Source organism: Glandiceps talaboti, chromosome 14 (assembly GCF_964340395.1).
Source record: "Glandiceps talaboti chromosome 14, keGlaTala1.1, whole genome shotgun sequence".
Lineage (NCBI taxonomy): Eukaryota > Metazoa > Hemichordata > Enteropneusta > Spengelidae > Glandiceps > Glandiceps talaboti.
The window spans coordinates 17469034-17483640 of record NC_135562.1 but is presented as its reverse complement, the minus strand read 5'-3'; the positions used below and the strand labels follow the sequence as shown (position 1 = coordinate 17483640).

The 14607-nt window shown below is 36.5% G+C and overlaps 1 protein-coding gene across 1 annotated transcript; it reads right to left on the bottom strand.

Moving 5' to 3' along the window:
* Positions 1 to 2253: 2253 nt before the first annotated feature.
* On the bottom strand, positions 2254 to 14207 carry LOC144445358 (sulfotransferase 1E1-like). Its single transcript, XM_078134896.1, has 7 exons — positions 14142 to 14207; positions 11344 to 11487; positions 10005 to 10264; positions 9202 to 9346; positions 5271 to 5365; positions 3131 to 3320; positions 2254 to 2363 (listed from the first exon to the last, which is right to left on the bottom strand). Exons 2-7 carry the CDS (start codon positions 11444 to 11446, stop codon positions 2254 to 2256), a joined length of 903 nt encoding a protein of 300 aa, XP_077991022.1. The 5' UTR covers positions 11447 to 11487; positions 14142 to 14207.
* Positions 14208 to 14607: the final 400 nt, after the last annotated feature.

The following is a 14607-nucleotide window of genomic DNA, read 5'->3' as shown; positions in this document are numbered from 1 at the left end:
AATTACGTCGAATTTAATTTTGGCGCACTACAAATTCTTTTGATTGATTGATTGATTGATTGATTGATTGATTGATTGATTGATTGATTGATTGATTGATTGATTGATTGATTGATTGATTGATTGATTGCATGCTTGCTTGCTTGCTTGCTTGCTTGCTTGCTTGATTGATTGATTGATTGATTGATTGATTGATTGATTGATTGATTGATTGATTGATTGATTGATTGATTAGTTGGTTGGTTGGTTGGTTGGTTGGTTGGTTGGTTGATTGGTTGATTGGTTATATTTCAAAGATATTTGTTCTAATCTACCAGTAGCGTTGAAGGACTAACACATCCCTACCCAATCTGTAGCCTTGCAGGACTAACATAGCCCTAGCCAACCTGTAGCATTGAAACAATAACACAGCCCTCGCCTACCTATAGCCTTGAAGGACTAACACAGCCCTAGCCTACCTGTAGCCTTGAAAACCTAACACATTCCTAGCCTACCTGTAGACTTTATAGGACTAACACCACTGTAGTAATTTAATTTCAATACGTTTAATAAATTTTGATTTTATAGATTCTTGTTTAAATTGTATGTTTGCATGCAATGTCGAGAACCAAAGTTTCAAATTTATAGTTGTTAACCTATGGTCAATGTTAATTGGCACGTCATTATACCGAGTTCAGGTTTTATATATTACAGGAGAACCGTTTGATTCCAACAGGCTACGCTGGGTGATATTCAGGATTTTCTTTTACAAAGGTTGTGACATGTATAGCTGCACCACTACGTATTATGGCAGCAACCGCTGGCCCTTCCTCGTCCCACACAGAGAAAAGACTAATCATAAGGTTAGTGGAGACAAGCATGTGTCAACAGTTAAGGGCACTGAACTTAGAACTTATTCATAATCAATTAATAAGACATTCATAGTACAGTAAAGCTGGTTTAATAAAACCAACAAAATAACAAGTTAAAATTGATTTAGAAAAAAATCAAACCAGATTTTCAAATCATCTCTTTATTACATGGAACCTTGCAGGGAAAAGATATTTTTAAAGAGCAAAAAAAGGTAAACAAACAAAAAACTAAATTTGTAAAGAAAGAAAGTAAACAATAAACAAAAACCTATTTGTAAACAAGTATGGCCAATTTCAAGCCCATGTGTCTGCACTTATGTTTCTTAAGGCAGGCTGTAAGGCTGAGTGTTAAGTTTTGACCCTGACCTTCATCTTCAAGATCAAATAGAGAATTCTTCAATAACTTTGGAAGTTTTATATATATCTAGAGACATCATTCAATAAGTACCTTAACATTGTTAGAGGTAAAGTTGCAATTTTGACGGACATCTGACCTTGAACTTCAACTTCTAGGACAATTTTAAAATTTGCTAAGTGACTGATTAACTTTGTTCATATGGTCACAATTCAAATTCTTACACTAATATAATGGGTAACCTTGCTGATAAGATTCTAGGACCATATATCTGAAATACACCATACATGTTGTGTTGGATGGTATGTCTCCGAATACAGAAGACTCCTTAAACTAATTATAACTACTGAAATACAACAGTCATATTTACTATCAACTCATTTAAAACACACACACACACACACACACACACACACACACACACACACACACACACACATTCAAGACTGGAAAAAAGTCAGGTATGTTATTAAAAGGTATAGATTTAGTGTCAGTATAAATTTGTTCTTGATTAGGTATATTAATTCAAAGACTGCTGCTACCCATTGAAGAGTGGCTAAAATGAAGGTCCAGTCCATTAGAGGTGAGATCAATAGTTCTTTGCAGGATAAACCACACAATCATTTTCAAAAGCGTATGTAGTAGTATGTAGTGCTTTGAATATAAAGGAATATAAAGGCAGTATGCAGTGAGTAAAAATGTTCTTTTGGTGACACTTTACTTTAGTGCAATGCATTTGCTATGAACAGCTTCCTTTTCTCATTTTTACAACATGTTTTAAAAATATTTGTATTTAGGGGTACAAAACATCCACTGAAAGTAAAATCTATTTTGTTAGATGAGAACTGAAATGCCTCAAACTGCCACCCACAAAGTAAAAGGATTTAGATTTTTTATCCTACATTGAATTATTGATTCGTCCCCGAGAGGTTGTGTCACGTATTGGTGTACTATAGTCATTTGATTTTATTGAAAGACATTGCTTTAGTCTCAAAATAAGATGTCCTCTCTAGTCTACTACTTCCACAATTTCTTTCCATTTAGATGTTACTCAAAATCAAAGTCAAGACCACTGCCTTCCATCCACTTTTTGTAATTCTCGTCAAAATACTCATTTTGAGCCACAGTGAAAAGATCCTTCCATCCTCCAACTTTTCCTGATGAATAGAATAGAATCAAGTAGATGCGATTGAAATAGAATATAATAAATAGTCTAGAATAGAATAGAGTGGATCCATTACAGAATGGAATGTAATAGAATAGAATAGAATATTGTAGTGATTAAACTACCATTTTTGGCATCATGGGAATGTCCCAGGTTCATTCCCTTTTAAGTTGGTTGTTCGCATGCGTGAATTCCAAGAAATGTTTTTTTCCCGGATTTTGGAAAAAAATGTGCTAGACCACTCATAATTAAACAATAATGTACGCCCTCCCAGCCCATAATGGACGAAAGCAAACTTTGAACGACATAATGGGCGAGGCGACAGCCGAGCCCATTATGGAGTGCAAAGTTTGCTTGAGTCCATTATGGACTGGGAGGGCATACATTATTGTTATTATTTTATAGTTTTGCCAATGCCAGTGAATTTGTAGCCCGAGAAACGCAAAACAACGTATAATATACTCAGCGCTGAACATCGTCTGCCATGTTCGGCCCGGAAGCTGAATACTAATCCTAGCGACACACGTACGTACATAAGCTTGTATTGTTATGCTCGTTCCAGGGCTGCGATGCCCAATAACGGAGTACATTATCAGTAATAATGTACAGCGATGACGTCACAAAATTCACTGGAATTGGTAATGCTATAATATAATAGAAGATAATAGAATAGTCAAAGAATATAATAATGCTCCCTCTATTGTTTTGTTCTCTATTCCACCAACTCAAAACAAATTAAAACATAAAGCATGCATTTACCTTTCCTGATGAAAACTGACTCTCCAGGCTCGAAATGAAGCTTTATAGCTTTGGCCGTCAGTTTATGCTCTGGTGGAGGGTTCTTTTTCATCGTCTCAAACGTAGCCAGATGAACTATCTTATCAATCAATTCAGGTGATAGATTTTTACCAATAAACTCAGAAATCTTCTGAACTGAAGTTCTTAAATCCTGGAATGATGACAAATAGCATAGTCCTCAAGTTGAGTTCAAATGCATTCATTAAACAAACTAAATTCAGACAGTGTGTAATGGGAACAACTCTATTTAAAGAATGTACATAAAATGTTTAAGTACATCTGGTCTAAAATAAATGAAACATCTTCCTTTCATTTTAAAGGAAGAATCAGCGTCTCTCTTCATCCAAACTCACTAAACCAATCGTACTAGGGCATTCTTGGACACAATATAGTGATTGATATGAACATATAACCTACATACTGTCTGACACATTTACCACAGACTTATTTACGTCACAGTCTTCTCATATCTTAAAGGTGGCTTCGGGTTATTGCAATAAAAGGATATATAGTCTGACGTGGTATTGTTATTTGAAAAATATAACTGTGTTCACTTAAGCTTCCCATTTAGGTTATTCATGTTGATATTCCGTACATGGCGCTATATTGCAACTAACTACAGCATGTTGTGGATACCTAGTAAGATGCATTCGTTTTTCACTGACATGGATTTTGTCACACAGTTGTTATCTCTGGTAATAAAATGTATGTATGTATGTATGTATGTATGTATGTAATTCATTTTATTTTTTTATAATTCATTTAATCTTAATTATTAATTCATTTAATCTATGTATGTATGTATGTATGTATGTATGTATGTATGTATGTATGTATGTATGTGAATAGGGAATGGTGGCTGTTGCATATAGTTTCGACTATACGTTGTCATGGAGATCGTTTCGTGGAACAACTCCGTCTCACCAGACAAAAGAATCGTAACTATCCTGTATCTGTGCATTCTGTTACTAACGATCATAGTGTATTAGATATGTCCATTTTAGGAATTTGTAAAGGCTTCTGGTAATGGGGATTGATTGAGGAGGAGGAAATCGTGTTCCATCTCGGAACGCTAGAACCCCATGGAATTAATAGATTAATAGATTCCCTAATATCTAACTACGCTTATTCTATCTTTCAGGCGTGTTCTGGGGTTCTTTTTGTGCATGTGACTTTTAGATCTTTCCTAGTGTATATTTTACCGTCATTCTATTCCATAACATTTAGATATACAGTCAAGTGATGACCTATGATAATTATATATCTTGCTTTGATATCCTATGAGGAAGAATATTGATTCGAAATGGCAGGTTTGCAATCTTTTATCAGGACTGTTCTATTCATTACTTTTACACTCATATGTATGTATATGCATGTATGTATGTATGTATGTATTTATGTATGTATGTATGTATGTATGTATGTATGGATGGATGGATGGATGGATGGATGGATGGATGGATGGACGAATGTATGTATGTATGTATGTATGTATGTATGTATGTATGTATGTATGTATGCATGCATGCATGCATGCATGCATGCATGCATGTATGTATGTATGTATGTATGTATGTATGTATGTATGTATGTATGTATGTATATGTGTGTGTCTGTCTATCTGTCTGTCTGTTTGTCTGTCTGTCAGTCTGGGTGACCCTTATTACCCAACAGATATGTTTCCAGCTCCGACGTCAAAATGCATTTTCTTTTAGTTTCGCCAGCCTTCATTAATTTTAGGAACAGTGTCCTGTCTGCCAAGAGTAGTCAAGTGACCGGACTGTCGACGTCATCTACAGTCAATGCGGTGGCGACGATGCTCGTTCATGAACACAGCATTTCTTTAAGGATAGAAGTTATTCAAATATGGGGAGGGTGTTTGATGAGATCGAAGCAATGCCAATTGTGTAAAGAAACTGGGAAGGGGTTTGTTACCACGAATTCAGCAATAAAGAAGGTAGAGAGGAGGAAAAGAAGAGGCAGCAAAACATGACGATGATTTTTAAGTACTTTAATTTTTTTTTGAAAATTACATGTCCCACCATAATTGCTAAGAAAACGCAATGAAGGTCACCCTAATAAGATTTGACAATATTCTTACCCGTCGCATATCTTCATATTTCAAAAAGAGAATATTCTCTTCATTCCTTCTCTGCCACCATGACAATACATGTTCATGCCATTTTCCATACTCCACTGCAAGTTAGGTGTAAAATATCAATACATACATACATACTTGTACTCCGGTTAAATGTCGACTGACGGTTACAAATGAGGCTATTGACCAATCAGGGAAAAGCATGAAGACCGGAGTATCAACTGAGTAGCAAATTTACCTAATATCTTTGGCGGGAGTGTATTTTATGTGTATGAGAACCATGTGTGTGAGATGCCATCATGGGAAGAGTGATTAGATGCAGACAATCATAACAAAAACATGGCCCCCTGACTGTGTGTGACCAGGAAGACCGATTAGACACAGACAGTCATAACAACAACATGGCCCCTGACTGCTACTGAACTGATAAGACTTGGTTCAGTTACTGAACGTTATTTTTAGTAATAGGTATATAATAGAAACCGGTGGAAAGATAAACAGCAAGACGGGGCCGCGTTGTTTATCTTTCCACCGGTGTCTATTGTACTTATGCCCGACAAGTTCACAGGATGGCAGGATTAGTCCATCCATAGACCTTCCACTATGGTCCATCTCACCCTTGCTAGACTAGATTAAGATAAAGTACACACTGTCCCACCTTGCCAGGCTAGGTGATGATAATACTGAAATAAAAGTGTACACATTCGGATGGGGACACACACAGCATGCAGTGTTCACGGCGAAACCAATAAGCCATACAACATTCTCTCCTTATACCACCATGCTCATATGAAGACCTGCGTAAAATTCTTTTTGAAATGTTTACCATTTCTTTTGAATGGAAATAGTTGTGCCCTCCTTATCGTGTAGTCACTACTCCATTCATGGTGCAGTAGTATGACTTATCTTTAATATTACTCTCCACAACTTTTTTCTCCGTAATTAAGTTCTCCTCGTAATTTTTGCAAACTATTTTGGTCCGGGCCGTACTCTTGTATTTCATTCTTCAGACAAGGGAGGCTCCCCTTCTATACTTCCATGGTTTCTGACTTCGCTGGATTGGTTTTAATTGAACTACAAAGGTCAACCCAATTCACACCTTCTAAATCCCCCTTTGTCTTACACTATCCAATACTGATAAGACTTCACCTGCAACTCAGACAAGGAGTTTGTTATACCATGGATGTATTAGTGAGACCCGCTACACAAACTTTAATATTAGCTCTGGTAGAGGACTGCTAATCCTGTACATTTCAGACACTGGGTCAACATTTTGACAGCTAAAGGGTATAATAAATGTAAACATGACCGCAGAGGGTATTTAGAAGATGAACAAAATCACAGTTTCTTGTCTGTGATAAAATGTATGCAAGTCGCAACTTCCAAGGCAGGGAGAAAGCGACGGTTTGGTGTTAGGGACCGGTCAGTTTCTTCGGTCTGGGGGGGGGGCGGTGGATTGGGAGGGGGTCATCCTGTTTTTGAAATTGGTAGTAGGGGGGTCATGCTGTTTTCAAAATTGTGGATGGGGGGGGGTCATTGTGTTTTGGATTGTGATTGAAGAATATATAGCCTTGTCTGAAATGTGGTACATGTAGATATTTGTTTTTCTCCCTGTTTCTTACATGAATTCTTTAATATTACTTATTAGTTCAAGCATAACTATAAATATACATATACATGTATTACCTAGCTACCACACTAGTTACAGAACATGTCATGTAAATGCTTGGCTGTTTCACAATCAGTGCTTCGCTTATGTTACACTTTTGGGGCAAAACTGAACTTGAAGGTTTCGTAATGGTAATCTTCATAGATAGTTTATAAAAGAAGTTAATCTAAAATGTTCCCTACTCGTCACTATGAACTTGTCATAAGGGATTAATACACTTTCTATTTGGACACTACATGTTATTGATACTACAAATCACCACTTCTCATCAGATTCCAGTTTCTATTATACACAAGGTATGACCACCTAAAGTTCTCTAATATACCGGTGACTTTACTATACATGTAATATTAATGCCACTATAACAATGTTACGAGCCCATATTTATGTGACATGGGAAACTCATTTAAAACTTACATTTACGTTAGCTATTCAAAGCTTGGAAATATTACCTCAAAGGCGATGAATAACCAAAACATTGCCTTAATAGAAGCAAACAACTGCAGATCTGCCAGGGGGAAAACACCCAAGGGCTCCCTCACCCCCAGAGGTCACTTATGCATTCAACCAACAATCAGATGCACCAACAACCTTTTTACTGTCATAATGGTATTAAACTTTTCTTAAATATTTACACCCAATTCTAATTTGAGATGATATTGTCTTTTAAAAATGTGAAATGTTTCCCAAGGTAGTCTAAAATTGCCTTAAACTCCAAAACTCCCCTCCTAATGATACTACCAGTAGATGTGCTGACCTTTACTACATGTATATAATGATGCCATTTAACTGTTTAAGAACATATTTCAATCCTATGTAAGTTATAAAAAATAATTTGTCTTGTAAAGCATGGATTATTGCTTGAAAGGGTCTGAATAGCCTAAAAATTGGCTTTAAGAGTAAAAATCCTCCAGGGCTTCTAGAGGGAGACCCCCTTGGACCCCCCACATGAGGTGGACATATCACAGTCTCAAACACTTCCCCTCTTACTGTCAAGATGCTATCAAAGTATATTTCAAAAGTATTTCAACCCTGTTTAGTTGCTTTTTACATGTTGGTGCTGTCTTGTAAAGCTTGGAAATTGTTGTCTGACAGGGTCTGAATAGTCTCAAAATTGACTTTTCAGAGTAAAAAACCTCCAGGGCTTCTAGGGGGAGACCCCCTAGGACCCCCCCCCCCCCTAAGAGATATACATATTCCCTGCTCAAGCTTCCCCATGCCTTTCACCGTCAAGATGCTATTAAACTCCTTTTGGAATATATTTACCCTGTGTAGTCAATAATTATAATTATGATAGTGCTAACCCGGGATCTTATAAAGTAGATGCAAGACAGTCAAGCAGACCACACTGAGTCACGATCAAAAAATACTTGTCATGTGAATATTATATATGGGGGAGGGGTCATCATGTTTTAGAATTAAGTGATGGGGGTCAGCCTGTTTTTGGTTTTACAGATAGGGGGGTCAGTGAATTTTTATCGGCCCAATTTAAGACCCCCCCCCCAGGCTGAAGAAACTGACCGGTCCCTTATGACGTCTGAGGACATAGATCAGTGGCAGGAAATACACTGTCCATTGTGATGTAATTGCTATTTTCGTCACAACGTATAGATGTTATGATATACGTGTGTGACATTGAATGTTGACACCAGCGTGTATCAATTTTGTCGGCTTTAGGCGTCAGTCTTCTCATCGGAAATCAAAACACAGACGATGAGTGTATGAAGTTCTTACTGGGAAGAACATATCACCACGAATGAAGTTCCCGGAGTACAAGATAAATGCCATCAGGGCAATACACGCCTCCTACGTTGGCATGTATTTACCCGGACGGCATTTATTACATACACACACAAATACATGTATTTATGTATGTATATATATATATATATGTGTATATATATATATATATATATATATATATATATATATATACTCTTTCTTGGTTGTAACCAAGAAAGAGTTCCATTACTACCAAAACTATTGCGCTCTGGCACTGCGGTATAGAGCACTGTCTTAGCAGATTGATACCCACCGAGTTATATATATATATATATTATATTACAGCGGTTAGGTTAGGTTATAGGTTATGGCTTACATATCCATTATTCGTCTGTCCTGCTTGTTGTCTTTCTGTCTGTCTGTCTGTCTGGTTGTCTGTCTGTCTGTCAGTTTGACCAGAAAATCAAGTCGAATACCACGAAGTGTACTGTCATAAGTAATATAAAAATATATATGATATATTTGTTTGAATCGTGTACTTACCTGGTAGTGTACCATTTATAAACCCATCAACTGTTTGAGCAAATAATTCCCGATCTTTCTCAACTGTGTGATCTGCTGCCAAACATCGAATAAGGAAAAATATTGACACACATACATCTTTTGGGTTTCTTGCAAGATATATAATCTAGAAAAGAGAAGACGAAAAATAATATTTCAATGTAAATGTAGGATTTAAGAGATGTGGAGTTTTTGTTTAAGAAAATGATATACGAAGAAAACGATAATATTAATTACATTTATATTCTCATCCACATATAAGGGAACCTGAGTAAGTACATGAGTGGGGAGGGCCAGTATGAATTAGTCGGGTCACTTGTTAAAAATTTATTCTCGTTAGGCCATAATTTAGAAAGTGGAATTAGGGAAAGGTGACATTTTACTTTTGAGTCATTGTATTATCTATCTTTTCATAATTTTGTGAATCTTACATCACACTACTGCCACCATAGTAGAGTAGTACATTGTAACAAAACTTATCAGTCCAATCGCAACTGACAACAATTCAGTGAATCACTTGTTAGTCTAGTATGACGACAATAGTGGGTCTCACATGCGTGAAGGGTGAACAGTGTGGTAAGATATTGGTGTTAATGTGGTTGAATGGGGATCCTGAATTGTTCCCTTTGATTTCGGAAGTGTGTTCAGTTACTCTTTGAGAGTTCTGGCCTTCAGCTCGACCAATTAGTAGCAAACCCCGGCATTGATTAATACGCTTCCTCCGGCCCTCCCTCTTGTATATGAACGTTGAACGTTTCCTTATGGGTATGATCAGAAAATCTTACCTTTGACTTCGGCAGATCATCAGGCAACCAATCAATTGGCATATGTGTTGCCAAGTATCGCGGTGACTTCATAGTGTCCATATCAAAACAGAAATCAGGATGACCAATTTTTTTAAATGCATGGACTGATGGATGGTCATCTTCTCCGGTGATTAAAAACTCCAAACGACCTCCTCTTGTTTCCTCAGGTATCGCTTTGGAGTCTTCAACACTCCCATCGTTTAGGAGTAATCTGATAATGTGTTTGATCCAATTTGTCCCTATATTAATAAATAATTGTAAAGATTCAAATTTTATATGAATTGTTTAAAAAAATCACACACGTGCAAAAATATTGTTAAGATTTAAAGAATCCTATCGTGGAGGAGGAGTACATTCCTCTCCGGAATGGAGTGCTCTCTACAATGTTTAAAAACCCATAACCATAATATTTTGTTCGCCGCAGTATTAAAAAGTCAATCTGATGAACGTATGTAAATCTTGTGTTTTTAAGTAATCATTTGCATAATTGTTAGAAACAAATACAATCAGCTGAGTGTAGATTCTGATGGGCATCGTCGACCATGGAAAGTTCATTGCTAAAAACTTTTGACTACATGTGCACTATAACCTACCAAGCTCATGAACAAGTTTGTTATCTAATTAGAGATTTAAATCGCACAATCAGGTCACATGATGAATCCATAATTAGGTGTCGTCATGAGAGTGTATTAAGGGCAAGTATCGTGGAAATGTGACCGGTCTACCCACGTACGTCAGATTCTATTAAAATTGGTGCTACTTATTTGCACACGTTACGTGCGTGGTGGGGCGTGACATAATACTAACATATTCAAAGAGTCATAGTTAGGGGACTTGGATGGACGAGCAAAAATAATTTTAAAAAAAGGGCTAGGGCTGTGGTAGTCCTTCAAGGCTACAGGTAGGCTGGGGCTGTTTTAGTCTTTCAAGGCTACAGGTAGGCTAGGGTTGTGTTAGTACTTCAAGGCTACAGGTAGGCTATTGAAGGCTGTGTTAGTCCTTCGAGGCTACAGGTATTCTGGAGATATGTTAGTCCTTCAGGGCTACAGGTAGACTATGGCTGTGTTAGTCCTTCAAGGCTCCAGGTAGGCTATTGAAGGCTGTGTTAGTCCTTCGAGGCTACAGGTATTCTGGAGATATGTTAGTCCTTCAAGGCTACAGGTAGACTAGGGCTGTGTTAGTCCGTCACGGCTACAGGTAGGTTAGGGAAGTACATATGTGGTTCTTTTAAAAAGAATAACAAAATATAATAACCTCGACACTAGCACAATATCATTTAAAATAATAAAATAATAAGATTGTAATATTTGATTCTTACCAGATTTAGGATATGTAATTGAGAACAGATCGTCCGGGCGTATTTTCAGCTTCTTTATTTTTTCTCTTGGGTGATACAATAAAATGAAATCCTTGTCATCCATTGCGAAGGTTTTAACTATGTTCTACCAAAATTGTTCTAGATCTGAAATCGGCAAGACAAAAAGAGAGGATGTAAGTTTTTTATGTGTAATTCATTTACAGGATATCCAGCTACAATGATATAATTCGAAATTTGAAATCATGGTCGCTGTGGGCTGTATAATCAGAAATGGAATAGAAAAGAAAATTGTCCGACAAGCCAGAATTACTGTCTCATATTACTTCCCGTTTCATTTTACCATTCATTGGTTCTGTTTTGATACCCAAAGAAAAACGACAAGGAACTGTAAACTCTACACTTTAAAAGGAGATCGTACTTTCTTGTGTCGTTTTGTCTATGTACATTAAATATGCAAAATCCTTTATAGGTACATTTAATGGTAGCAGACAATGAAAGTGAAACTTTTAATGTCTATATTCGATGTTGCACATTTGTTCATTTCATGTACACAAAATGTCACAAGAAATTGTATTCATTCAATCTCTCGAATATATTTCAAGTGTAACGTGTGCAGTTTCTAGTCTCATTATTATTATTAAACAGATCTAGAGCCAATGAACGGTAACATGCAACTGGGTGGTAACCAGGTGTAAACTTGATTGTCTTCCTTACAGTGCGATGAACAATTTCAAATTGTTAGAAGGCAATTAATATATATGCTTGTATACATTTATGCAAAATTCATGTCATTAGATTGAACTTGTGCAAACAATTTAATTTATATATGTGGCATTGCAATGAAAATTGATTCATTACTTGACAGTAAAAGACAAAAATAACGCCAATGGAATTGTAGCACAACTGTATTGTTTAGGCAATGATGTATTGTTCAGAAGGTTTGATCAGTATGACATTATTTTGTCTCAGCGGGTCGATTCATACCCATCACTGCAGCTATATATTTTGGCACACGATACTGTAGCTATGGGTGTGGTCTTGTTGATAGGCTATCCATTCCTGTTGTTACCTATTTTCCGACTTAAAATTTTAAAAGAAATTGATCTAGACTTATCTTATTATAATATACACCACTACAATGTATTTCACTTTGGTATTGGAGTGGTTTTGTTCCTAGATATCTATGTGTTCATTCTTTAATAATAATCGACTTCCCTATTATTCCATTTTGTTGTCTTAGGAACATATAGGCCAACCAATATTTGGCTGTTGCTATGAACACAGTACTGCTGCTAGGGATACATGTATCCATTTTTGTTATAGGAAACCGATGGTCTTGCTGCTAGGCATACATGAGTTCCTTTTCAAAATGCTCACCCAATCTATGCCTGCTGTTAACTATGCAGTAACCACCATCAGTTTTATGTTGCTATGGGCATGAACCTTTTGGTACTTTTGATAGACATGCGTGTGTTCATATTGGTGGGTTTATATACAGTTGCCTACCCATCCCGTTGTTATCATTACAATATACACATCATTTCACTGTTGTTATGAACGTGATGTTAATGCTGGACATATGTGACTTCATTGTTAGAATGTCCACCCCCTTTCGATTTTCATATACATTGGTGTTCTTTGCAATATACATCATCGTGTATCAGTTACTATGGCCGTAGTCTTGTTACTATGCATATTTGCAAGCAGTTTTTCACGTTTATCCACTTGTCTACTCATCCATGTTGTTACTTTTACTATGTACATTCATATACATTGGTGTTCTTTGCAATATACATCATCGTGTATCAGTTACTATGGCCGTAGTCTTGTTACTATTCATATTTGCAAGCGGTTTTTCACGTTTATCCACTTGTCTACTCATCCATGTTGTTACTTTTACTATATACAACATTATTTGACTGTTGCTATAGACTTGGTCATGGTTCACGTGTCAATATTTCTTGTAAAACATCTATAAATTGATACATCTAGAAATAACCCTTAAAATTCAGTCCTACCCAACTAATAGTTTTCGAGATAAATTTTATATTTTTAGATCTAATATGCATATCACTGATAGGATCACTGTGCCCTGAATGAGTATTAATCAACACATCACCAGAAACATTTCAAATTTGAATTGTCATCTCCAAACCATCATCAGATTATTGATTTTTTTTATTATGTGTTATGTAAATTTAAATGAAGATTACTACTAGAAAGCTACCAAATACAGATGTCCACCAAGCATTTTTGAAATCTACAGAAAAAATAGTTTTAGAAAAGTAATGTTTCATTTGGTACCTCATTTTGGTACCAATTGGCTAAAAATCAGGGTCTGGCTAATGGACTATATGCAGTGCGCTTCGTGTGTCGCGTGACCTGTTATCAGGTGACTTTCACGAACATATAGTTTGCTGACCCTACTCACCCTGCTCCGCCGATCACCTATTTTCATCAGATTTCGGTGTAACTTTCCATAATTTCGAAATACAATACCATAGAGTTTTAACATGTTCTGGTTCCTATGTCGGTCATACCTTGGAGATAATTTCAATCTTCACTGAATGACGTTTCCCTGTGATTGTGATGGTTAAGTTTGTACTTCTATCGTGTGTGGAATACAGACGATGACCTATAGTGTTTTCAAGGTCGTGTTGTTTATATGGACTCGGAATTCCTGTCTGAATAGTTGTAAACGAGTGAAAATACAAGAAAGGTGTATATATATTGATGTGTTCTAACAAAACATGCTTGCCAAGCTCAATGTAATTGACGATACATAAGATTATACTTACCTGGTGAGTTTCACAAGGTGTCTCAACTCAACTCAGCTTGACGTCGTTCTCGATTTCAACCTTTCAGGTGTATGGAATGTTTAAATTGAGGGCGCTTTAATAAATTCAGGAAGTTGATTTACCAAGATAAATGAGTTCAAAGTATGGGTATTGTGTATGTACGTATTTTTTTGCTCATACGCATGTAAATCACATCCCCTTGTCATTAGGTAAAACCTTGACCCTATCCTTTTTCACCAGATAGAGGTCATAAACTTTTCAATGTACTCTAATAAAATGTTTTACACATACATGTGTGTGTGTGTGTGTGTGTGTGCGTGCATACACACATACATACATACATACATACATACATACATACATACATACATACAGGTCAGTGACCATGTACATGTATACTGCTGCCTAACTTGCTCACTAAAACTCATCCAACAAAGTATGGGTGACACAACGTGTCCATCAACAT